The sequence below is a fragment of the Leptonotus elevatus genome, chromosome 7 (assembly GCF_054856555.1).
Source record: "Leptonotus elevatus isolate MCC_2025b chromosome 7, RoL_Lele_1.0, whole genome shotgun sequence".
Classification (NCBI taxonomy): Eukaryota; Metazoa; Chordata; class Actinopteri; order Syngnathiformes; family Syngnathidae; genus Leptonotus; species Leptonotus elevatus.
The window spans coordinates 9,708,356-9,734,979 of NC_141245.1; the positions used below are offsets into that span (position 1 = coordinate 9,708,356).

The 26,624-nt window shown below is 39.7% G+C and overlaps 1 protein-coding gene and 1 non-coding gene across 2 annotated transcripts; one reads left to right on the top strand and one right to left on the bottom strand.

Annotated features, from left to right (window-relative positions):
- Positions 1–77: 77 nt before the first annotated feature.
- On the bottom strand, positions 78–24,627 carry inppl1a (inositol polyphosphate phosphatase-like 1a). Its single transcript, XM_086080536.1, has 27 exons — positions 24,141–24,627; positions 17,169–17,232; positions 16,427–16,574; positions 16,267–16,348; positions 14,604–14,750; positions 14,274–14,364; positions 13,303–13,392; positions 12,583–12,681; positions 11,354–11,504; positions 11,112–11,218; positions 10,774–10,876; positions 10,365–10,561; positions 9,862–9,979; positions 9,595–9,691; positions 9,381–9,519; positions 9,205–9,304; positions 8,668–8,756; positions 8,466–8,547; positions 8,259–8,348; positions 7,891–8,004; positions 7,346–7,522; positions 6,059–6,214; positions 5,824–5,908; positions 5,326–5,412; positions 3,013–3,733; positions 2,677–2,810; positions 78–1,634 (listed from the first exon to the last, which is right to left on the bottom strand). Exons 1-27 carry the CDS (start codon positions 24,317–24,319, stop codon positions 1,538–1,540), a joined length of 3,744 nt encoding a protein of 1,247 aa, XP_085936662.1. The 5' UTR covers positions 24,320–24,627; the 3' UTR covers positions 78–1,537.
- On the top strand, positions 4,874–4,946 carry trnav-cac (transfer RNA valine (anticodon CAC)). The gene has a single exon. It is a non-coding gene; the product is annotated as a tRNA-Val (tRNA).
- Positions 24,628–26,624: the final 1,997 nt, after the last annotated feature.

Sequence of the window (26,624 nt, forward strand, 5' to 3'; positions counted from 1 at the left end):
CTTTCCCTGAGGTATAATCTGCATCACATCCACGGCTGCACGTCTGCGTTGCTGATTACACAAAAGAAAAATGGAAGTAAGGAAACGTGTTACAATTTCATCGAAAAAGAACATCACGTAGCTATGTCATTTTCATTAACTTAACACAACCAACAGAGACTAAGCAAGAAACAAGACATGGTAGGAGCAAACACGCACGGCAGGTTAAGTTAAATATGACAGACTTTTTAACAAGGGTGTGTTTTAGGGCATACAATACAGTATCTGAAACTCACCCGCTCACACAACATAACATTTGAAGCATTCTTACAGGGCACAGGTTGTAGCAAGCGGTTCGTTCAGAACGGTGTGTGATGAGCCCCACTTTAAAACACTACAATGGCTTTTACGACATCAACTACTTTAGGAACAGAATTGACCTGGCCAGGTAACATAACTCACATTAGTTGTCTTTTTTATTCTCTCCATAGGCCAACACAATACTGCGGAGTGCTCAAAAGTGAACATGTTGTCAGATTTCCAGTCACGAGCTGTTCGGGCTAATGGTGTAGCAGCGCCATCTAGTGGTCATATCACCAATGCCACCGAACCAAGAACATTTCTTTCCACTCTACTTGCATCATTTGACCTCTTCTACTTGTGCAAAATTGACGTCATGGACCTTGTCTACTATAACAAACCCGGTTTGAAAAGGATTCTTTGGTGACTAGTGTTTCCTCAACGATTATAACTACAGTCTGTTCTTTTTTTTTTAAACAGGTTAGCTAAAACTGCTCTATGCCTGGTTTTGTCCTTTTCCGAGCATTTGGGTGCACAGTAACTGAACCGAAGTATCACAGCCACAAGCAAGCTGGAATACCAACATGAAGTGTGTCACAAACTAATCTCAATGTTGTACGCACTTTCACTACTGGTGTATACCATTTCCCTTTACCCTCACAAAAAGAAACAAAATTATAAATATGCTGAAACACTGAAGTCCAAAGTGAAAAAGAGTGAGTTCAGTCCACGTGATCGTTTGTGCACAGTCCTAGTGCAGCTGCCACTTTCAGTTTGTCTCTTTGTGTCTCACAGACATTTATCTCAACTGGGCTGACTTCCTCCCACATGACTTCCAGGTTGCGACCATTCACGGGGAAATACCTGAGACTTGGCCTACTTTGTCATCAAGTGTGGTTGGAAGGCTTGAAATGTCAAGACGCTGGAACAAAAGGCATCCGTTTGAGGTTGCTCGTGTCAGAAGTTAGAATAGATGTCATGACATGACGGCTACCCATGACAAGCTTTTCTCTCTGCATTACTGTATCATCCGATGACCTTTAAATAAGGCCGCGTCCACAACATCCAGTTAAAGGATGTTTGAAAGGGGACGCTGTCAGCAAGTTAAGAGTACAAAAAAAAAGGAAAGAAGGGAAGCTCTCTCAGAAGGCACGTTGGATGTCAAACGGCACATTCCCATTCAGTTCTGCTGACATTTGGCCTTGTGGGAAGGCCGCGTACTGTCTTGAGTGCATTGGAAAGTCCTCGGGCTCATTCGCTACAGTTTCTGTTGCTGCCTGAGGCTCTCCAGAAGGATGCACTTGTGGGCGGGGTCAAAAACTCCTGCCTCCTCCAGGTCCTCCTCTGTGATGTCACTGCCAAATGAATGAAGTCAAGTCAAATCAAGTCATCTTGACTTATATAGCGCTTTCAACAACAGGAGACAGGTTTTTCCTTTTCCGGTATAAAATGTATGATGAATAGTTTACTATTCATCAATATTATATATATATATATATATATATATATATATATATATAATATAATTATATATATATATATATATATATATATATATATATATATATATATATATATATATATATATATATATATATATATATATATATATATATATATATATATAATTTATTTATTTATTTATTTTTATAGTAATTGGACATTTTATAGTAATTTTCGGAATGCTTTTTTTGTTTTTGAACATTTTATAGTTACTTTTTGAACATTTGCTTTCCTGCCTTTTCCTAAATCAAATTTCAGATTTTTTTGGGCAATGTTGTAGACATTTTAGGGTAATTTTCGAAAATGTCTTCTTCTTTCTTTCTTTTTTTGTTGTTGACATTTTACAGTTACTTTTTAAAACATTTATTTTCTGCCTTTAAAATTTTTTATTTTCTGACTCTGTCAAATTTAATGGACATTTCATGGTAATTTTCTGCACTTCCTCTTCCTTTTGGACATTTTTAGGTAATTTAAAAAACTTTTTCATCTACCTTTCATCTCTCTTTTTCTGACAACTTTAACATTTGTACTCTGATATTTTTGGAATATATTTTTTTTTTTTAAATCAAAATCATTAATACATTTAAATAATATTTTATCTAAAAATAAAGATAAATTTGTATAAAAAATTCATTTCTACTATGTTTTATTTCTTTTCTTTCCACAGGAGGGAGCCACATGTGGCTACAGAGCCGCAGGTTGCAGACGCCTGGTTTAGGATCATGAATAAGGTGGATCTTATCTGATTTGGGGCAAAAAGTAGACACAGTCTGGATTGATTGCCAATTTAATAATATTGATCTTAATAGTAATCGTTTTTATCTAAAGGTTGACCCGAGCATGAAAATCAGCTTCATCGTCTACCTTTAAATCACTTGAGAGCAATGCATGTACCTGAGAAACTCCAGGTCGTCCCAGCCGTTGTGCAGGAGGCCCTGCTCATACCTCTCAAGTCCCAGTCTCTGCAGCCACTCCCCCACTGAAGAGTCCCCAACAGACAAAGATGAGCTGCTGCTACCCCAAATGGTCTAAAAGAGGAAAAGGTTTGATTGAATTAAATGTCAGATCTAATCATAGCAAGATTAGGCTAGAATGACAATTTGATCAAATATCAGAATGTGCTACTTGCGAGCAACAAATTGGAATTGTGTCACTTGATGCATGCAGTTTGAATCCAGCCCGAGAGACGACAGATTGACAACATTCCCGACGCAGCATGATGCTTCTCACCTCTTCGGGAAGATCCTCAGCAATACTTTCTGTGATGGCATTTCTGGGTGGGAAGGTGCGGCAGGAGTCCAGACCCAAACCCATGAGCTGCCCCCGAAGAGGAGGCGGTGCAGAGGGAGCACGTGGAGGTTGTCCCGGAAACTCAGTCTCACTCAGCGTCTTTGCCATCTGCAGCACAGAACAAGACTGGTCGTCCAATGGCCCGCCACCGGCAGCGCCACCTCCTCGCCTGAAGCTTTCCAGCGGAGCACCAGGACCAACCGCAGGGATTTTGACCTCAGCGAGATCCGGGTGAAGCGAGCGGGGCTTCAGGAAAGGTGCCTCCACGGCCATCTCCACGGCTCCCTTTGGGAGAGGCGGGGGTGGGAAATCCGGAGGGGGGCGATTAAGTGTGCTCCCCGTGGTGGTTGCTCCTCCTATACAAATGCCTCCATCATCCTCTGAGGACCCCTCCTCATTGATGGCACGCACTGTGTGACCTGTCAGGGGTCTGCGTGGGTGAGAGGGTCCTGCGGGGGCACACGGGGGTTTGGTCCGGGCTACAGCGATGGGAGGGGGGGCTTTCGTTGCCTGGGGGGTGGTGGAGGTGGGGGATGGGAGAAGCTCAGATGACATAGCAGCAGCCGATTGATTGGGAACCCCTTCCAAAATGTAGTAGGCGGGGTTATTGTAGCTGTTTTTGCCGACAGACTGATCACCATCAGAAGAATCTTGCTTTGGCCTGAATACACACAAGAAGATTATTGATTATTCAGTCTATATGCATATACAGTGCCTCTCATAATTTTTGGTAACCCTGATTAAGATGTGTTCTTTCACTGGCAATTACAGATTTAAAAATTCAATAAATATTCTCAAAATTACATTACAGTAGATCTTTGGGTCGTGGGTATGCTAAAGCCTATCTGTCTTTGAGTGAGAGGGAAGATTGAGAGTCGGCTAAACTGTTTTCTAGGTATGGTCTTATGAGATGTGCAACATTCGATACGTTAATTTCGGCCGCCAGTAGAGGGCAATATTGCCCAACATTGCGGCACCTTGAAATTGATTAATTTATTCAGTTTATTTTTTATTCCACAAATGCAATATTAAATACTGTTTTGATTAGTGGTGGAACATAAAAGGTGGGTTCAACTTCCACTTTAAATTACAGTTTAAGTGTTCTTTCATTTAATGTTTTATTTTTATTTTTTGAATGATGGTTAAGTTATGCCCTTGAACAGATTACATTAATACATGATGAAATGAGGTCAACCTGTGTCACAGTACAGATTTTTGTTAATATTAGATTAGAGAAGCGTGGGCGAATGTGAGACCTACTTCTTGACTACTGATTAGTGTGAAGGGCTACCAATTTGACACACATTTCTAAATAACAAAGTTGCTCAAATTACCTTCAATAAAATTAGTATGTATTATTGTTAATAATGAAAGATATTCATCTTTGTGAAGGAAGCGGCCGTGGAACAGAAAAAAATACATGCAAGACTATTTTCATAACTCTAGAGCTAAAACATTTTTATTAAATCACAATGTCCTTTCACTGTGGCGCTATTCTTAGAATGCAATGCATTCATTTTCTTGTAGGTGGCAGTATAGCACAAAATTGTATTAGTCTTACAACAACAAAACAAAACGAACAAGCAATGGCCCAGAACTACAAAATGGTGGCCATCTGGCAGTCGTAACAAACCTTTTAAATTATTCTACCTCCGTTTTTCTTCAACACTTATGGTTGTTTGTATTTGTTTTCATGTTGTTAAGTCCACTAGTAATGGGAAACAGCCATTCATAAGTCAACGACCATCGCTACCATGCTTCTGTTATATTACATGACTGTAGCCCCTTGGATAACCAGAAGGTTTCCGTAGTGTAGTGGTTATCACGTTCGCCTCACACGCGAAAGGTCCCCGGTTCGAAACCGGGCGGAAACACATTTTTCATTTTGTAATTTTATACACACAAAACTGTTTTGTAAGTACTGCATACTTCATCTATAACTATGTAACTGTGTATGTGGGGCGACCAACCATCACCTTTGTAGAAAGCTTTCCATGATCAATGTATGTCCTAATTTATAGATTTCCTAAATTGTAGATAATAGTAAAATTGTAGAGCGGAGTAACCAAACTTTTTGCATTCTGTATTTTTAAATGATCACTTCTAAAACATTCTTATGAAATCACAATGTCCTTTCACTGGTGAGCTATTATTAGAACAGCCCTGCAGGCTACTTATGTGGTCTTTGCAGGCACCACGTTGGTGAACCCTGGATTAGAGGTCCTACTGTACTTGTGCTCAACATGCACACACCTCGAAGTTGTTTCCTCCTTGCTGCTCTTCTCACCCTCTTCATTGACCTTTCCCAGCTCTCCAAGCTGTTTACGAACCACAGGTGGCCTGCAGAACAGTATTTATGTGTGTGTTACAAAATGTTAACAAATGTGGGAGCTCTTTAAGATAATACCACACTATAGAACGCTCAGAGAAAATACAGAATCATGAGCATTGTAAATAAGTTACACAACATTATTTCCCCAAATCAAATGTAGATTAACTTACCTTGTCCAATATAGGACATCACTGGGGGAAAAAACCCAATACAAGACTATGACACTATTTAACACCATCACATTGTGTCATATTTGACACATAACAATAAATGAATCAGTCGGGCTTCCCTCCTCATTACACATCCATAACATTATAAATATAACACACAGTACACACAAACATTTTTTAGCTATGTGTTTATGCAGGGTGTCTGAAGTCACTAGACTATATTAATCCCAATGTGAAAAGTGTACTAACTTCACATATTCATGGGCCGCTCTGGATGACATTGTAGATTTCCCTTTGGGTACGCCTGTTTCATCTTTGTCCACACTGATCCACTCTGAAATGAAATGTGACAGATTTCAACAACAAAAAAACAAACTTATTTTACAACCAAAAGTTTGTGTATACTTGAATGAGAAAGTGTGTCTGAACTTTTAACTTGTACGGCATGCCTTTCAAAATTGTTCGTTCACACATGTACAAATACCATAGAGTCTTTCCCTGGTTCCCATTCTTTCAGAAGGGACTCTGACCCTCATTGACCCTCTGATGTTTCCTGTTTCCTCGCCACGATGAGACAGGTAGGTGTGGAACTGCTGCGCTGTGCTGCCAATCATCGATTTCAGTGCCAACACACATTCTCCTGGTGGTGACACAAACACACAAGGCTGATTATTAGGGATGCAGCGAAAATAATTTTTTGGGCCGAAACCGAAAACCGAAAATGAGAAATGCTTAGCCAAAAACCGAAACGTCGAATTATTATTATTATTTTTTTAAATAATCATTGCATTTATTATAATTAATTTAAATTATAATATTATTATAAAATATTCAGGCCTATTTAGCACGGGCATTTTAACAAAGCACAATATAAATTGAAATGCGTCCACACCACAGACATCAGAGACATGTTGGCGAATGGTACATTAAACACCAAACGCGGGGTGAGCAACTGGGCATTTTCTGGCGGAGCAATTGCACTTTATAGTCAATGTACAGTACTTCGCACCGGCGGGCACGGTAACGTGCGGTGCCGTGCGGATGACGCATTTGTAGGCCATTTGGAGCGGGACACGGTGCGGTGCACTTAAAATTGGCAAATTCACATCCTCACCAATGTTTTTGCACCAGCCAATCGGCTTTGGGAACGGACTGCAAAGTCACACACGGCGTCCTGTACAGATCTGTAGTCAACCGGAGATAGTGGTAAGTGTTAACTTGTTTAAAACTGTTGATAGCAATAGTGCTAACATTAGCTAAATTATTTAGCATGGCCACTAGAATGCAAGTGGAAAAGTGGAAGCGCTCGAGGGGCTCTCCTCAAAGAAAAAAAAGGAAGGCGCTGCAGGAAAAAGAGTGGCTCGCCTGTAGTGCAGTACTCGGCAGCGCTCTCTTTTTCGACATAGTTTACCAAGCGACCCTCTTCTTCTTAGGTGTGCACAATGAAACTGCCGGCACTCACAAACGCCAGCAAGGCTCACTCCAGTGTTTGCTGTTTAATTCAAACAGACACTTGTTTGCAGCGTTGTTGTTTTTTTTGCTTGCGTCACCACAACATCCTCTTTCATATTCTTTCGGCTTGAATTTCATTTAGGCCGAATGCCGAAAATGCAAATTTTTGCCATTTTTGGCCGAAAATTTTCGGTGGCCGAATATTCGGTGCATCACTACTGATTATAGCACTCAACAGTCAGGTCAAAACACACATGCAATAGAAACAAATGAATACTACTTCATGGACCCAGCCTAAAAAGAGGCACTGAACTTATACCATAAGATTCATATCCATCCAGGGATTTCACAGTGAGCAGCAGGTGTTGATCCTGAAGGTATTCGATCTCAGATAGAAGAGGTTTGAGCGTCGTCAGCTGCTTGTTAGACCAGCCCACGCGGAGGAAGTTGATGTTATCGCTACTTTGACTGTCGTTCTCGTAACTCTTCTTGAACTCTACATATGAGAGACAGAGAGAAATGCACGGCAGAAGTGGTTGGGAGAGGCGACAAAGGGAAGGGAGAGGGGGGAGAAAAGTTGGGTGACGTTTCTTTGGACTTTTATACAAAACGTGTGACGAGAGTGGACAGGCGGAGGTGGGAGCAACATAGGACAAAATGGATGCTAGATGTAAAGGTATACTGACTGCCTGGAATTGGGGAGGGAGGTATACAGACACGAAAAAGAAGAAAGAGATGATGTTCTATTATAACCACTAGGTGCTACAGGAAGTCTACAATACTTGAGGCTGATAGAGTTCACTCAGTTTGCGGGAGATGACTGTCAGTGTGAATAGACGTTTGGGAAAGTTTGCTTCGTCTCACCTTCCAAACATGTGGAGTAGAATTCGATGAAGAACTTGGTTCTGCTAGCAGTCTTCACTATGGCCTCGATGCTCTCAAATTCAATATAAGCCTGCTCAGATGATTTCGGCAACCCTGGATCAAAACAACCAGAATGAAGTGGTAGTTTAGTTGTGAATGGAAAATGTGTTTTTTTATACTTCAACTGTACTTGGATGAGTAGTACTCATACTGTACATTTTCAAAAACATTTACAAAACACAAGAATGACTCTTCTGTCATAACCACACCAAAACAAAATAAGCACTTAGATTCATTCATTCTGACAGGTAAGATCTGGACTACTTATAGTGATCTAGCACAGTTCACTGGTTGTATTCCATTTATACCTTTCTTGGAGACAAATTGTGAGGTCACGCCCACCTCAAATGTACCAAACACTGGAGAGTGGTCACTTGTCACAATATCATCGGTGCAACCTAAAAAAAGTAGTATATAATTAAAAAGGTCCTGTCGGGTGGATTTTAAAAGATATCTGAATGAGAACTTGGCAACAAAATGCAAATACTACCATGAGATACTATGAAGTGTCTTACCATAGGAATTGCAAACAATGTGTGTTTCTGGGTAAGACTTCCACAAGATCCTGTCACACCAGGATGGAACATTAGTCCTCATCTGGGACAGACAGCAAAAGAGAACACAACGCAATATTATCAGAATGACTGACTGTACAATGAAAACCTCAAATGAATAAAAATGGGCATAAATGTTTTGTGTGTGAATTTCTAAACACACCCCAGTGGCTTTCTGCTTCTGCCAAACATACGTGTCCCTCGAACCACGCTCATATCGGTAGGTGGGTGGGAAAGAGATCTCTTCCTCAGCTACAAACAAGATGACAGAATAAATTGAAGACTTTCAGAAAATGATGACACCAGATAAGTAAGCAAACAAAAGCAAGTCTAAGTGAAAGTTGAGGTTCATGCTACTGTACATATTATTTTCAATACATTAAAATCAAATACTTATGTAACGTAGCTTAAATAATGATTTGACACTTTCTCTGTTTTGATTTAATGCCTTATTTTTTTTCCTACACGACATTAGTGCTAGGATAACATTTGAAAGCACATTGCGAATGGTTGCTTTATGTGCCCTGCGATTGGCTTGTGACCATTTAAGGAACTAGGATAGGTGCCAGCGCACTTGTCACCCAAGTGAGGATAAGAAATATAGAAGACGGATGGATGATGATGATGGAAATGTTCCCAAAAATATATGATGGTGCAAAGGTGGTGTGTGTTGGAAATATGGAACCTGAGTTATACCAACCGAAGCGCAAAAATACTTTGTTCTTCTCCCTCTCCAAGTTTAGCTGGTCCACCTTAAGCAGCGGATCAAACTCCTTCCTATTAATGTAGTTAAGGATCTCCTGTGAACGTAGTAACAATTACTAAATGAGTTTACAGGCACTCAGCACAAGTGCGTTTTTCTTAGTCCTGCTTTACCTGTATGTCCATGTCAAGCCTGTAGTTGAGATCTCCCAGCCAGAAGAGATGTGTGAAGCGCAATGAAATGTCAAAGGAGCTCAGCTGTTTATCTCCAAGTGAAAGCAGGCGCAAAATGTCAAGATAGTTTTGGTTCCTCCTGCAGAATTCAACGGTGTGTGACTTTACATAGCTTAGCCGTGACAATTGGGGAAACGATAAACTGGGATGCTACCTTGCAATCTTTTCATTTCCTGAAGTCAAGTGACAGTTCACAAAACCAAATGATGTTCCATTGAACATGAAAGAAACACCCACAGCACCTTTGTTACCTGGGAAAACCAGAGACCAAATACTATTATTATAAATATTATATCACATTAAGTGGCAACCAGTGCAGTGTATATTTCTCCCTTTGCACCACAATCAGCTGGGATAGCTCCATGTTACCTGAACAGGAAAAGCAGTATAGATATTTGGATGGAGTACTGAAGTTAGTTACCAAGTGTATTTGCGATGCCAGTCTTGACACTGGACATTCCAACGTGGCTGATGCGGTTCTCATGTTCCGGCTTTACCAGCACAGCAACCTTAATGTTCCACAGGGTCTGTACTGCTATCTAAAAAACAAGTAAAACAAAAGGTAATAAGGAAACAGAGAATGTGTGTGCTTATATATGCTTACTAGTATTTAATTAAATCAATAAAATACTTTTAAATAAACATTACGAGGCAGCACGTGGTTTGTGCCTCACACTCCAAAAATTCCAGATTAAAATCTCATTTTGGGTCTTTCTGTGTGGAGTTTGGATGTTCTCCCTGTTCTTATGTGAGTTTTCTCCAGGTGCTTCCTCTCCCCCCCCCCCCCCCCTTCAAATGCTTGTTCGACTAACTGAGGAATCGTCCATGTGTGAATGTGAGTGTGGATGGCTGTTTGTGCCCTGTTGCCGACTTGCTAAAAATCTATGAGAAAATAGAAGGATGATGAAAACAAGCTTTCCTCACCGGTTTATAATCCAGTTCTGTTTGTTCTTTCAACATTGCCCGTAATGACTCCACCCACTCCCGATCGCAAACAGAGTTTTCTTGTGTGCCAAATGCATACAGGTCATGTGGAATAGTGACAGTCATCTCATCCAGAGTCTTTCCGAGTCCTCGGCATAACACCCATGAGGCCACTGATTTGGGAGCAGGAACAGAGCCTGACAACAAATGGTGGATTAGTAATGAAATGTTTGATGATCAGAGTAAGGGCTCAGATTATTAAATGTACCGGTAGTTTAAACTGGATGCAGTATGTGAAAAATACAGTCATAGAGTTAATTTTGATAACTCTACTATTACACAGAATTATTAGTCAGGAAGTGTGGCTATTGAAGTAGAGGAAATTTAATCCCTCAAAAAAATGTCTCACCCATGTTCCAGGTGCCGATGAAGACAGATATCATGTCAGGCTCATCCTGGTTGGAATGTTTGTTTTTCATCAGCTGTAGCAGCTGGCAAAATGCCTCCCTCTTCTAAAAGACACAGAAACACAAATGCGTTTCAAAACCACCATCAACAGCGCAACATTTGTGCAAATGATCATGTCTGCAGCATATAATATAATTGGAACGGGGCATGCATTATTTTTTTAAATGCTTTAAATGTAGTGTGACTCCAAAGTCTGTGTGTAGGTGTTAAAAGTCAAGATTATAAATATGCAGGTGTTTTGTCTCGCCACTGTGTTTATATGTGTGTGCATGCGGAGACCTTGGCACTAGCAAATACGAAGTCTTTCCTTTGGCTCTTGTCCTTTTCCTTCTCAAAAACAATGCCCAGCTTATTTTGCACCCGCTGAGACTTGATCAGCTGACGGACTGAGAGGTCAAAAGACAGTTATGAGAGGAGAGGAAAAAGGCAAAGGGAGAGATAGAAACAGAAACAAACAACAAAATGGTCAGATGGTAAATTACAGGTGTCTATTTGCCTTCACTTGGGCGTGTGCCGTTTACTTTTGTCATGTGTGAAAGTTGTCCAGTCTTCCTGGCTGTCCTTCACCTTCTTCATCACAACCAGTCTACCTCCTTCCACATCCACAGACAGAGTGTACTTCTGACTCTTCCCTATCTTGGTCAGCTCTGCCAGGTAGACATCCAATTTGACCTGCGGTGAGTGCAGAAGAACGAAACACACTTGTTCAAAAGTTAATGAAGAACTGAAGCTTATTTCATAAATAGGGAGATCCAAAGTTAAAAGAAAATGGATGGATGGATGGATGGATGGATGGATGGATGGATAGATAGATAGATAGATAGATAGATAGATAGATAGATAGATAGATAGATAGATAGATAGATAGATAGATAGATAGATAGATAGATAGATAGATAGATAGATAGATACTGCAGCACTCTCATCTGTCATGGAACACTGTGTACACTGAGCATCAACAAACAAACCACAGTAATAATGATCACATCTCTGACATCTTCATTGAACAGTACTTTCAGATGAAAGCTTACAAAATCCTGCTCATTTGAGATTGTAAAGTCACTCAGAATGTTTGCTTTTAATATAGGTTTTACACTTTTCCTTAAATAGTTTTTAAACATATGTTTATTTTCAATGTGATATAAAAACCTTGACCGAATCTGTTGCTGTCCCAGAGGGTGAATCAGATGCCACATGTGTTTGAACCCTCTGTGACAAAAATATCTCTATTCCTGTGCAAACAGGAAGCTGTTGAAAAGAGTTCACCACATAGAATGCAAAATTGGCTGAGCGCTAAATATTTCATATAAGACATGTCTATTTAGAACATCTCCTCTTCTTTTTTTTTTTACAAGACCCCTCCTGTAATTTCTGTTGAACTATTGTTCAAATATCAACGTTAGGATATATAAATTTTAACTCTATGTGCCAAGTTTTTGGGTGAATGTGAGAACAAAAGTGCTAAATGCCTTTTGGTTTGTGAAAATCACAGGCGATGCTCCAGGAAGAGCATTACAAATATCCCTTTGGTCTCACATGACTCGTCTGCGAAACACTTCCTACTGTGTGATGAGCAATCCATGACTGAACACTTTGATAAGAGTTCAAGACTGCAGCATCCCTTCACAGCAACTTCTCATGAAATCAGATTGACAAATCAGAGGACATTGAGTGTATCTCCACGTTAAAACAATCACAGTGGGAATAACATTCTCTTGAGGTTTCAAAAAGTAATGCGACAGATTAGTACCTCAAAGGGCTGCACAGGGATGGTTTTGCTGTGACGCATGGAGAGAGGAGGAGGGGAGCACAAGGTGGACAAACTCATGTCCTGAAGAGCTTTCAGAGCCTGAAGGGGAGCATTATAGAATAAATACATACAGTAAGTATGTGGAAGAAAAAGATGAAAGTGAGAGCACACACACAGACTTTGCATTGTTCTGAGGTACAATGTTGGAGTCAACAAGGAAACAGTTAGCCATTTCCTGGATGTGACCTAACAGCAGCCAAGAAGGTGGAGCATCACTTGGGTTGAGACATGTAGCTTGGTTGATTGCACTCTGCTGGTTTCCTTCCCTGTCAGAGAGCTTGTCCCATGTACAGACCAACATAAACTATTTGGCCACAGTGAAGGCACAAATGTAAATTGTTACTCCAGGAGAAAAACAACCAACCCCCTCACTTCCAATGCTTTACAACCATGTGGTTGCTCGTTATTAATCATTTGAAAGCGGGCTGACAAACAGTTTTTGCTCAAATTAGCCCTTTTGGCCAGGCTAATAATAATAAAATTAAAAATGGTTCTGAACATGAGCATGAACTATACCACAGCTGGAATTGTGAACTGCTAATGCTGATTATATAAATGGAACACCACATAGGAAGTGAGATTGGGGTGAAGCGTTTGTTGTGTATGTGTGTAAGGATTCAAGCCCAACACTAATGTGCACTTAATGCGTGCTGTTTTTACCTTCTTCTCTATGGATGACAGCAGGTCTTTAAGAATAGCCAGCTTGGTCACAAGGTTCTCCAACTCCTGGTCTCCACCCTGATTCACTGACTGCAAGAGATACCAACGTGGTCATGTTTCCAAAAACCATAAACCAACCTGGTAACAAGCAGAGAATTTAATGTCGCCAAAAATCTTTAGCAGTATAAACCAGGGATGTCAAAATTAGTGTGTTAATTTTGAGTTAATTTAAACTTCCTTTAACACCACAATTTCTTAATGCACAATTAATGACCACCATTTAATAATAATGCATATATTTGTGTGCAGAAGTTACTTCATGTTTAAGATTAGATAGCTCTTAATATGAAAAATGAACTGAGCTGTCACCAATGTCTTACAAATGCAATGCCCGTGGCAGAAAAATGACTTCAACACAAATCAATATCACACTAGTTTTTTTTTTATTTTATTTGAACTACATTTTATGAATTATTATGAAATTATTTTATCAATGACTAAAAGATGCAGCCATCTTTCCATTAGTTTAACATTTTTTCCACTTTTATGTTAACGAGAATATGAAAACTTAAGAAAAAAAATTTTTTGGTACATTTTATTGTACATTTATAACATAAAAAATATATATATATATATATATATTGTATATATACAAAGAAACAGAGTGTTTCATTGGAATGCATTATTTTAATGACAGTATGGCTTTTGTTTGTTTGTTTCCTGAAGGGAAAAAGGACCGCGTGACACCCGCGTGACACCCGCTTAACAGCAGAGAATCGCCGTGTATGTCCAGATTTCAGTGGTTGTAAAGATACTTTGCAAATCAATAAACATGTTTGTAGGAAATGTCTCATAAATTAATACACACACTTTCAAATTAAACTGTCTCCATTTTCATTCAATCTTTCAGGATCCAACCAAATATTCAATCAATGAACCATTTTAAAAATACAAATGGAAGGAGGACATACTTGCTGGATCATCTTTGAGACCATAAAGGCACTCTGCTGATCGAAGACTTTTGACAGGATCTCGAGACCAGACAGGACCTTATCCACTTCCCTTTTCATGTGAGGCAAAGGGGGGTTTCACAGATCAGTTGTGCTGAAGCATACAGTAGACACTAACTTTCGCAGCAACAATGAGGAAAGTATGAAAACATTTCCTTCAATCCTACTGTATATACAGTACATATATATATATTTTATCCATCCACCACAAATTACCCCATGACATAATTTAGAGACGATGTAGTATAGCGATGATAAAAGTGTGAGCGTGTGACTGCATATCCTTCTCACCCATTGAGACGCTTGCAGGAAGCCACAAGTGTCTTGTTGAGGTGAGGCAGCGAGCAGGCTCCCTGTTTGACAGCCTCAAGGTCTAAAGCGTAGCTGCCCTTCAGATACTCATGTGAGATGGTGCTCAGGCCATTCGCTGTTGGGGCACTGAAACGCAAGTCAAGCCAAATTTGATGTCAACGTGAAAAACACTTCCAATATACAGCATGTATGTATCGTAAAGTCACATTTATTTATATACTGTGTAACAAAATGTTACTTGAAGGCACTTCAAATATGAATACAAAGATTGATTTGAATCAATCATATCAATCTCGTGTTTAGTGTATTATTATCTGTGATAATTGTTTGATGTATTATGATACTGGAATGTTTTATACTATTACAGCGGTTGAAGACTAAATAATTTTTACCACTGTGGAGTTGCATGTATGAGTGCTGCAGTAGTGCTGGCAGAGTTTTACATACACTTCCTCGCTACCAGAGAGCAGACCCACAGCGTGACTACCAACACAAAAACAAACATAAGAAGAATGGTCCTTTTTAGACACTCTTTAGTAAATTCCGCCACAGAAAGGAATGTCACCACTTTATTTAGTTTTCCAGACATTGCACGATCAATTCCCACACTTTCCCCAGAAGACACTGCTAACAAGCCATGCACACACAAGCCAATTACATGTTTGGATGGCCTTTGCACAAAAGTTCTCCTGTTGTTGAATTTGCCAGAGCATTGTCACATTAAAAATAAATAGATTCGATGTCCCCGTTGGTTAAAAAAACAGGTCGAATCACAGTCAAACAATCAATGTTTGTTACATGGAGCAGCGAAAACTAAACGGCAAAAAATCTCGCGGTACCTCCAAAACCTCACGCACACGTGCAGTGTTAAAAAAACAGAACTTAACAAAATTGCCTAAAATAGAAAAAACATTGAAAAAGCAAATTTTGTTCCTAGCAACAAAAATTTCTCTTTGAAAGTACATTTTTTTATTGTTCTGTATTAACATGAACTACTGCAATCCTTTATGTTGAGAGATTTCAAAGTAGACAGGCTTTCAATTTGCATTTTTTATATTAGTTGACCAGACGGCACTACCTTTTCCTGTGCAAAGCATGCAGCAAAATTTCACACCTTTTAATGTTTTCTGCAAGTGTACCTTGATACTAAAATGTTTAATGTGTGACGCTATTGATGTCAAAATAAGGGTGTGTATGTAAAAATAATTGTATTTGTATGTCCAACTTTAGGTTTATGCTCTTAGAAGCCCACACTCTGCATTATAAGTAGTAGAAAAGCAAAGCCAAAAAAAAAAGCCCAAATAATAGGCTGAACTTATTCTACCTGCAATAGAAAATCAATGTCTCACTGTGGCGCTGGACTAAATAATTGTTACTATTCCAAGCCATAGTGCAGTTTTCAAAAGTTATGTCGAGCATCAGTTGATTGGTTATATATCTCAATCATGAGAAAACTAATTTGTCTTTACTTCAAGCGCGACATGGGTACACACAGATGACAGCTGCTATTCATCACAGCTACATTCATCTGTTATCCAAGTGGCTCAAAACTGGATGTGGTTTGCCTTCATTGTGCAGAAGGGATGCACAGTGACAGAAAAGTCATAATGGTGTGTTAGCGATTTAGTCATGCATGTTGTACCTGTCGGTGGGCGTGTCTGAACTGGGAGGAGTAGAGGTGGAGGCTGAGCGAGGGGGGAGGGGTGGCTTTTCATCCTCGCCATCTAACAACCGTGGAGGAGATGTTTAACCATTAAATATGACAACACAGGCCACCACTGTGCTGCTATTTGTAGAAGTACCTGAATAGTCACGGTCATCGGGAATGGCAGTTTCCTCTCGGTCAACAGTGTAAAGCAGAGTGGTCACCAGACCCTGGCTGGGCTGCAGGTACAACGACACAAGCTCTGGTAATGTTTTGAACCTCTTGGGCTGCACACCCTGTGACGTCTGGGAGCAAGACAAACGGAAGGATATACCAAAAGAAAGAGGAAAAGAGGAAACATTATTTTTAACTGCAGACATGGAACAAACTTTGCTACAAATAGTTCGGCTATGGTCTGGTGGGCCAAATAATTCAGTAATTCATGCTGCATAAGCAAATCTGACCAGTAGTCTAAATATAGCTGAAATCAGGAGGAGGTGTTTTGGCATTTTGCACACAGATTCCAGTGAGGCTAGCCAAATGAATCCTGAAGCTGACAGAAAAAAAAAGTGAGCGTTAGATGTCACGGTTAAAGCAGCGAAGTGTGTCTGCAATGTGGGAAAGCGCCATGGCGGCGTGTGCCTGTGAGGCATGTGGGTGGCATGTGGCGATGGTGTGGACTGCACAGCTGTTGAACAAGACACACAAAGAGACTGCTGTTGGCAGACTGTGTGTGTGTGTGTGTGTGTCAAAGTGAGAGCTCAGAGCCAACCAAAGCATCTCTGCCTGCCTACCAGCTGCTACTGAAGCAAACACACTTTTTTTTTTCACAAGTCCACATTCTGAACCCTCTGTAGACTGAGTGTATGTATGTGGTTGTGCGTGTCTTTTGTCTGTACCTGCACAGCCAAAAATCCGTCTTCATCTGGGAGAATTCTGTATGTGTGGACATGCTTCTGAAACCTGCACACAAAATTAGAGAAATGCAAATGAAAAAAAAAAGTTTTACAAAAGATAACTTTCTCAACAGTTTACCAATTGAATTTCTTGAAAGACATGCACATACGTACACTACAACTTGTACTTAACCTGAGCTAGCAGGGCCGTGTGTGTGTGTGTGCGTGTGTTCTAGAATGGGGGAGGAGGAGTCTGGAAAAGTTGAACCTGTTGCTGTCGATTAAACAGTGAGCACTCTTCATCCTTAGAGTGCCATGATACAGTGGACCACTTTTATACAGAGACCATTAAAAGCATCATAAACATCGTAGCCAGTCAAACAAAATGCCATTTCAACATCAACGTGAACTGCCTTTCTGATTCAACACTTTTAAGCAGTTGTTCATCGATGTTGTGACATTGGGATTTCACAGCCATGGCTGTATGCCTGCAGCTACAAGCTGAACATCAATGGCTTTCATGTCTGCGCTCCATGTCTGCTCAGTGAACCGGACACAATATGTTCAATTTACCAAGCAAACCTTGTTGTACAGTACACTGTGTGTGTGTCTCTTGTGTATCCGTTTACACGTGTGTGTTAAATACTTTGAATAGTCTGCCATTCAAATTGACCTTATGTTTGCACAGTGCAAACTTCTGTTTGTACTTTTTTTACAGTGTTTGAACATGGACACAAGGATGACTACATGGCAGTACCACTCGGTTATTCTTCTATATCAGTGTCGGAAAGCAACAAGCATAAATTATGAATATCAACAGTGTTTCAACAAAAGGTACTTTATACAGCAGAAACTCAAAATATTAGGGCTGGGTATCGATTCTAATTTCCTCAATCGATTTGATTTTGAGTCACAAGAGTTCAATTAGATTCAATTTAGATGATTTTTTATTCGATTCGCTTCAATGGGGTACCGCACAAATGCTATTTTTATACAGCAAGGTCACGTGACTTCAGCAGCTTGAACCGGAAGGAGAAAAAAATGAAGCCGGCTCATTGACGACCTATGCTTGTAGTGCTTGTTTTGCTCTCGTTTATCTCCGGGGGAAAAGCATGCCGAGTAAACACAGATGTTATGGAACATGCAGAAATGACTGCATACACTATAACCGTCCACATATGAAGGTTGTATTCTTTATTTGTTTCCCGAAGCCAAAACTTCAGAGGGATAAATGTGAGCGTGGATCAACTTGTGCGGACATCTAAAAGAGCTGTTTAACGCCAGTAAAGTGAAGCCTTTCACCTTCATATGTAGTAAACATTTTGTTTACTGTCAGGCATGCTCCTACAATGACAATCCTGCTCTTGCCGGCCATCGCCGAGGGGGGGGGGGGGGTTCGTGAAGCTGTGACGTGTATGAACATTTATCTGTAGGGCCTTTTCTGAATTAAGGAAACAGGTTAATAAGCGGGAAGGATATAATAATTGAAAATTTTGTTGGTTGTGCCCAAGAATTTCAGAGTAGAATTGTGATCGCTACAAACACAAAAAAGCAATGAAAATTTACCCCCAACAACTATGTGAGGAAAATCCCCTCTAGATTAATAAAGTGGATTTTTGCCTGACTAAAGGTAATTTAACCCACCCCCTTCCGGTGAACATCCAGGGAATAAACATTAAGATAGTGGACTCTTACAAGTACTTGGGTGTTCACCTTAATAGGAACCTGGACTAGACTGACAACACTCAGGCTCTGTACAAAAAGGGTCTGAGTAGCCTACACCTGCTACATAGACTGAGGTCCTTTGGGGTGCGGAAGGACTTATTAAAGACCTTCTATGACTGTGGTGGCCTCAGTCTTATTTTACGGTGTGGTCTGAGCAGCATCTTAACTGCGGAGAGGAAGTGACTGAACAAATAGGTGAAGAAGGTGGGCTCTGTTCTGGGCTCCAGTCTCGAGAAAGCAGAGGTGGTAGGCAACAGGAGAATGGTGACAAAGCTGTCATCTATCCGGGGTAACGCCTCCCACCGCCTGTGCGGGACTGTTCGAGCCATGGAGAGCACCATTAGTGCTAGGCTTCTCACCCACGCTGTAACAAGGAAAGGTACTGAAGGTCCTTCCTACCCGCTGCTTTTAGACTTTACAATCAATTGTACTCTCAGTAGACCATTGATGTGGTGTTCTGTGATGCAAGAATGCAATAAGATATAAAACAAAAATAAGCCTCTAAAATTAAATTGTCTTAAGAAGTTATGGAGAAAAGAGATATTAAAATAGTTGATTCATTGGTTTTATTAATCGATAACAGGCTCGAAAAGGAAAATCGAGTTATTTGGATTTTTAAATCCAGCCCTACAAAATATGCCTCTGCTACCCCCAAAGGAAGAAGACAATATTTCGATCCCCACCCCACCCAACTCTCCACTGTGACTATAAACAGTTGTCTATAAAATTGTTTTAAGTACACCTCTACGGAGGAGTTAATACTCCTTGCATACTCTCTAAAAATGACAAAACCATTGCCACCTACTGTAGTGGATGTGCAATTACACTTGATTCTAATACAGCAAAAAAAAAAACTTGTTCCCTGAGGTCACACATGCCCCCCTATTTGAGGACTGCTCTAAAACCACATCATCGTCATTACGTGCCATGGGAGACTGCAGTAAGACTCTGGTAAGTCAATGTTTTTATTAGGGGTGTTAGAAAAAAATCAATTCGGCAATATATCGCGATATTACAGCGCGCAATTCTCGAATCGATTCGATATGCGGCCGAATCGATTTTTAAACAAAAAAAATTTATGGAAATATTCAACAAAACGTCTTACTTAGGGTTAGGATTCACACATTAAGCATGGAAGAATTAAATAATCTATAAACACAAAGAATTAGTACCAGTGCTAGCAGAGCGATTGTGAACTTTGGTGTGTATTTGTCTTCCTGTTGAATGCTGACAAGATTCTTTGTCAAAATGTATACTATTGTTTTAAGAAAGGGAAGGTGAAAAAGACAAGGCTAACAGATAAAAGTCCCAGGGTTGCGCTCTATGTACGTATGTGTGTCTGTGTATGTGAGGATATGTTTATAACAACTGAGTATGTTGACAGTAAAAACCCATCCACTTAGCCTTGCCAAAAAATACAAACACTTACTGTTACAGCTCACTGTTAATTGTTGTGGGAACTGTTAAACAAGGTGTCAAGATATATTGCCTAATCAAGTTTCAAAATATTGCAAATACACTGACGCTCACCTACTAATCTCAAATAGTATTTTGGCACACTCCTTTATACAAATAATGCTGCAGATTGTCTTCACCTACGCACAGAAACACAGAAGTGTACGTCTGAAATGTGACATGTTTAGACGCGCTACACAGTTACCGAGAGAGGTCTGGCTGAAAGGAATTTCCAATTGACTGAAGCTGTCCCAAATGAGAGAGGAAATCACACAGTCATTAAATATATTTCGTCACCAGAAGGCATGGGTCTCTTTCTTTAAATATGACTGCCTGAATAAGAATGTCAACATCCATTAAACGCTGAACTTGATTTGAAGTACAGACACCAGCTTGTGAACATTTAACTTACGAAGTCCGAATTTTGAGCTGCGCCTCAGTTAATATGACAATTTGTTGGCCCACACCCCATGCTACCTGCACGTGTCCAAGATGTTTGAGATGAAAATGACGGCCAAGGCATTTTCTATTTTAAAAAGGGGTCTCCCTTTGTTTGAGCATCATGACCTCAACATTGAAAGATTCTCAAAGGTTTTCACGGCTCTATCCATCTTCTTCACGATCAGAAGACAAGAAAACTTCTTGGATGTTGAAGCTATCATAATTATGAAAATTTTAGTATATTGAGAACTCCACTATTTAATTTGAGAAAATATTGACGTGTGTACGAGAGGCAGAGCGAGCAACTTGTTGTTTTATAGTCAAATTTTTAAATTATTCAATTTATTTTTGCACTTGTATGATGGTTAATGTTAATGTTACTTTAAAAAGTCACAACAGTACAATTCATTCATTTAGGGTTCAGAGTCACGGAAAAGCTGCAACCTATTCCATCTGACATGAGGCGAGATGCAGGGTACACTCTGGACTGCTTGCAAGTCAAAAAGACTCGCAAATTAATACTGTACATTGAACAACTTGACCCTGGAACAGAATACAGTTGACCCCCACTATTTGTGAGGGATAGGGACCAGCTCGTGAATAGCTCCCCCCTACCCTTCCAAAAATAAATAAATACAATAAAATAAATAAATATTTTTTTTTAAAAATACTGTGAATAGGTGAGTATGTGGGGGTCCATTCTGATTCATTTCAATTATTTCCTATTACAAAGATGATTTCCAAATCTAAACAAATCTAACTCCTGGAATGGATTGTTTTTGACTTGAGAGCATTTACTGTAGAGGGGTCACGTGTTACATGTACTCATTTGTATTAACATTAAAGCATTAAAAATGTACCACCACCACCCCCCCCCAAGAAAACATTAAAGAACAACAACTATCCCTCTTAGTATAGGGTTAGTGCGATGGAGACATTAATACGCCACTCCCCTAACTGTAGGAGTGAGGCCCACTCACCCCCGAGTTGAGAACATGATAAAAGATGACTCATATACGAATTGGTCACCGGTTTCCTGTATCTGAGGGTAATGTAAAGCAATGCCTCACCCTGAACTATGAACTCCTGATGAAATACAGTACAGTATAATATCCCTATGGCAAGACTGTTCTTATTGACAGCCTGCGTTGATGATTCGTTCTCCTTATGGCGCACTTATACCATCTTGCATCAGTCATCAAAGGTGTTTAAACAGCTTCCGTTCTAGCCCTATCCACTTGTGTTCACAACCCCCAAAAACCACTACAAATCAATTCTAATGGTACCATTAGGCAGGCTTCAATACAAAATACAAAATTGACATCCATAGAGTATTACGCAGCAAATGTGCACTAACAACTGATTAATGTGGACTTTGGGGTTAACACTCAAATTCACACTAGAGGTGTCAAAATGCATTGATTAATCAACAACTAATCAAATTGATGAAACCCCCCTAATACAGCGGCGGCGCCGAGTTCCACTATGCCTCCAAAAAACAAAAATTAGATGGTTGCATCCACCGGTCAAATGATTTGAAAATGGCAGCGCTGTACAAAGTTGCCAAGCTGTCAAATATTAATTTGGCCAAATGTTTTATTAACCCAGACAGACTAAAATAAAAGCCGTTACGCTCCATTTAATCGAATGAGACGCCGCCAATTTGTAATGCCTGCTACTGCGTATCCCTTATTGAAATAGAAAGATGTTAAGTCATAAACAGGTATAACCTAACTTTTACTGCATATTAGCTCTAGCATGTGTTATGTTACTGGCTGAGAGCGGTAAGCTTTCATTTTTATACATGTATGTTGAGTGATTAAGAAGTGCAGTTCACGTTTAAATAACATGATTCATGAAACAAAGTGATATGTAGGAAGTGGTAAAGCCACAGATTTGTTTGCATTATTGCTGTAATCTGCACTTTTAGTTTGTGTCTTACTGATTTACAATATTGTATATATTTTTGTTTACACCACATCTGTGTAGCAGAATTATGTTGTCATGGTGAACGCTTACCAAACTACACGTCAAAGTATTTAGTAAGTTTATACCTGTAATTGCAGCTGAATTGTTTTTATTTTGTGTTAATTATATTCATTTTCCTCCATAAAGATTAACAGATTTAGCTGCTATTCATCACTTGATGGCAGACATGGTTTATACTACAGCATGAGGAGCCCTGAACATATTTTTTTTTCGTATTTTGAATTTGCTGTAACAGCAGTTATTTATCGTCCTTGAATGGTCATTTTTATGCAAGACAGCCCCTTTCGCTGGGGGGGGGGGGGGGGGGGGTATGTGGTAGTTTTGCTGTTTACTTTAAACCCTTTGGTACTGGGTTAGGAGGATAGAATATAGATTATATTTTATACATGGCTGCATTGAGAAATCTACTATGAAAAGGAAATATATTGAGAGAACATATTTTGGCACATATGCATGGATTTTGTCCATATCTAAAATGTCATTTTTGTTGTACATCTGGTGAGGAGGTGTATGCAGATATACACACAAAATAAACTCAGCATGGGGTAAATGATCAGATAAGGGATGTAGGTCAAGTCAATGACACAGCACTACGTCACGTGACCCATTCTCTTAAAAGCCCGCCGGGAGTCTATGTTTGTGTAGAAGTTGAATGACTTCGTGGGAGTGGGAGTGGGAGTGTGTGTGTGTGGGGGTGGGGGGGGGGGGGCTTACCTTGCAGTTTTTAGGCAAGCTACATGTGAAAGGGACACATCACTGGCAGTTATGAAGTTTGTTTGTTTAAATGACACGGTCTGCTTGTGTTTGTTGTCTTATGGAAGGGAGTGGTGGATAAATGTTATTTGGATAGAAGGTGTGTTTTATCATTTATTTCAGTAGTGAATATGAGGGGGCACTGAAGTGCATCTTAGCTTTAAATTAAAACAGCAGTTTTTTTTCTTGTTCTTTTTTTTTTTTTTTTAACCACTGCTGTTCAGTTAAATAGCAATGTTCAGCACCCACTCACACCGAGCTGAGCGCCCGAGAGAGAAAAAAAGACGCTGCAGGCGACCACATCTAGCACAAGATAGACTTGGGCAGCTCTGAAACTACTGCTGCATGCTGGAGTTTGCAGCTAAAGTTGCAAGTAGGTACAACCAGTAAAGTAACACTACATAATAATCAGATAAAATACCCCAAAAAAAGAGCATGGGCAATAATATTAAGACTGTGAAGGCATGTATTTGTTAACGTTTATTACAATTAACAAGCAGTGCCAAAAAAAAAAAAAAAAAAAAGCAAGTTTGGGCAGAAAACAAGAGCAAACACGACAACGAGTAGTGTGTGTATAACGACACGACTTTTTTTTACGATTAAGGTACTTACAGAACACACAAAGCGTAAGCCCCGTTGACACTCTCGCTGTCCCGTACCAGGAAGCTGCCGTCTCTCCCGGCGCGAGCCAGCAGCTCCTCGGCCGCAGCTCGACTAAGGTCCCGGTGATACCACATCGGCGGTGCGGGCCCTAGTGGAGAAAGTCCACCGCCACCGCCACCTCCGGCCATGGCCACAGCCCCTCTAACCGGCGTCAACTGCTTCCCGACTTGTCCGAAAACCTCCCAGCCTGCCTCCCGACGGGGGGGAAGAGTAAGACGAAGAGTTGAGAACTGAGGTGGCGAAGACGTCGACGTCAACAAACTCGGGCGACACAAGTTTCCAAAGTAAAGTTGTTTGCTGTGTGTCGTCTCGGTTCCTGAAAGGCTCGCTACCCTCCTCTTTCGTTTGCCACTAGCACGGAAATCTGGCTATGTAAATCCCACACTGGAAAGCAGGGAACAGCGGTGGACACAAACTAGTAAAACTACGTCCACACACTGTATACCACTAAGTGTAAACACACAAAGATCTGGACAAGACTTTCAGAGTAAAAGTGCTAATGGCTCAATGACTATATGAGCATTTTATTTTTTTAAGCACGTTTTGCTAGCATTCGTCAAACATTATTAGCTTTGTAACACTCTCCGTGAGGCAGGAATGGTGGATATGTGGTATTTATTTATGTATTTATTTATTTATCTATTTATTTATTACATTTTCATGTTTTTGTACACACCCAATCTCCTTTTTAGGTCTTCATTTATAAAACAAAAACACATTTTTGAACAAATTAGATGGTGCTTAGCAACAAATGGCATACGATTATTATAATCAATTTGCTTTTCAAAGAAAATCCCAAAGGTACCTCTCTCTCTTATTCATTTATTTATTTGTTTGTTTGTTTTATATCTCTCTGCATCCATCAAGTTCACAAATGACGTGGATGTGCTTCCTCCATTTTGCAGTGTGGTCTGCACACCAAAGCCATGGGCTGTCTCTTTAGACATCAGCAGGGCTGCACTGAGGGAACCGAACTGCATTTGTCAACACTCCAATCCTGTGATGCAATCCTTTCTTTTTCAGAACACACACACACACGCACACACACGCTCACACACACAAGAGGGCAGACTGGCACAACTGGTGACTTCTGTAGTATAAAAGTCGGGACAATGGCCATACAAAAACAATTATTAATGATTATTATTTAATAATTATCGCATTGTGTTTTCTATGACGCACCTGTCATTGTGTGAGAAACTGAGTGTAACTCCAGTGGCTCAACAACAATCTAATTGTAAAATTAGGATTTGACTAAGAATTTGCATGCGCCATTTGCTTAGGCACCTGTTTGCTTCACACATTGCAGAGCGGCAATGTTCATGGGGGTACATTTTTCTGTCTTGATTTTCTGTCTTGTTCCACATCTTCCATTTATTATAGCTGAAGCAGACAATTTATTTATTTATTTATTTATTTTTTTAAATCTGATGATAAAGGTCTACATGTTGACAACGCAGAGAAGTAAACCAATCAATCTGGTAGTTAGATATTAATGTGTACCAAGTATACTAAAGTTACGTATCCAGTCATTGCCTCAAATATTACACTCGAAACAATGTCCACCTTGTCTTTTACAGCGGCACGCAAACTTTATCTTGAATTAATTCCACATGTGTAGTTGTGTCCACAATGTAATAAAAACTTGAGTTTAAACCATCATCATGTGCAGCAACAGGCAAGAAGTCAGAAAATCTTATGATGCTTCAAGAGTGCTACTGTAAATCTGTGTCTTGAGTTTTCTATAGTTTTTTTTTGTCCTGTTCTCTCTTTTGTCTCTGTGTGTTCCCTCTTAAAATCATGTTCTGCCCAATTGCATTTCCAATAAATATTCATCTCAACACAAACAGCAACAGAAGGAATGCAATATACAAATCCACCAAACTATTTGACGAAGGAGCCTAACATAAAAGGGTAAAAAAAGAAAGAAAGAAGGTTCCCAGTACCATGCGAGCAATACCACTGTATTTATTAAAATACTAATTACATACACAGATTAATTTTACCAAGCATAATGACTAACGGCCCAGAGAATCATGCCAATAAATGGTTTCCTGTGTCCTTTCTGTACGCATCTTTCAGTTTTGTTTAAATGGTTAGTAGTTTTATTTAATTTTTAAAACTTTTTTATTTCAGTGTGATTCTTTAATTTTACATTTGTATGACAGTTAAGAATTCTTCAAATTGTTCAAATTGTTCGGATTTGAAGGTTTCACTATAACTTGTTAGAATATACTGTACATGAATAACCATTAGTGAAACGTTTGCCTTTGAAATTACAATGGCTATAAAAAGTCTACACACCCCTGATCAAATGCCATGTTTTGTTGTGATTAAAAAAAAGAGACCGAGGTAAATCATTACAAAACTTTTCCCACCATTAATGTGACCTACAACCTGAAAACTGCAATTGAAAGGGAAAAAAATATCTTC

Bases quoted from the DNA above. Each gene is read 5' to 3' on its own strand.
- inppl1a (XM_086080536.1), bottom strand. From the start codon at position 24,319: ATGGCCGGAGGTGGCGGTGGCGGTGGACTTTCTCCACTAGGGCCCGCA. The intron at 17,233-24,140 runs GTAAGTACCTTA...TTTTGTGTGCAG, and splicing joins GCTTACGCTTTGTGTGTTCT to GTTTCAGAAGCATGTCCACA. The intron at 3,734-5,325 runs GTGTGTGCATGT...GTGTGTATTCAG, and splicing joins AAGGAGGAAACAACTTCGAG to GCCAAAGCAAGATTCTTCTG.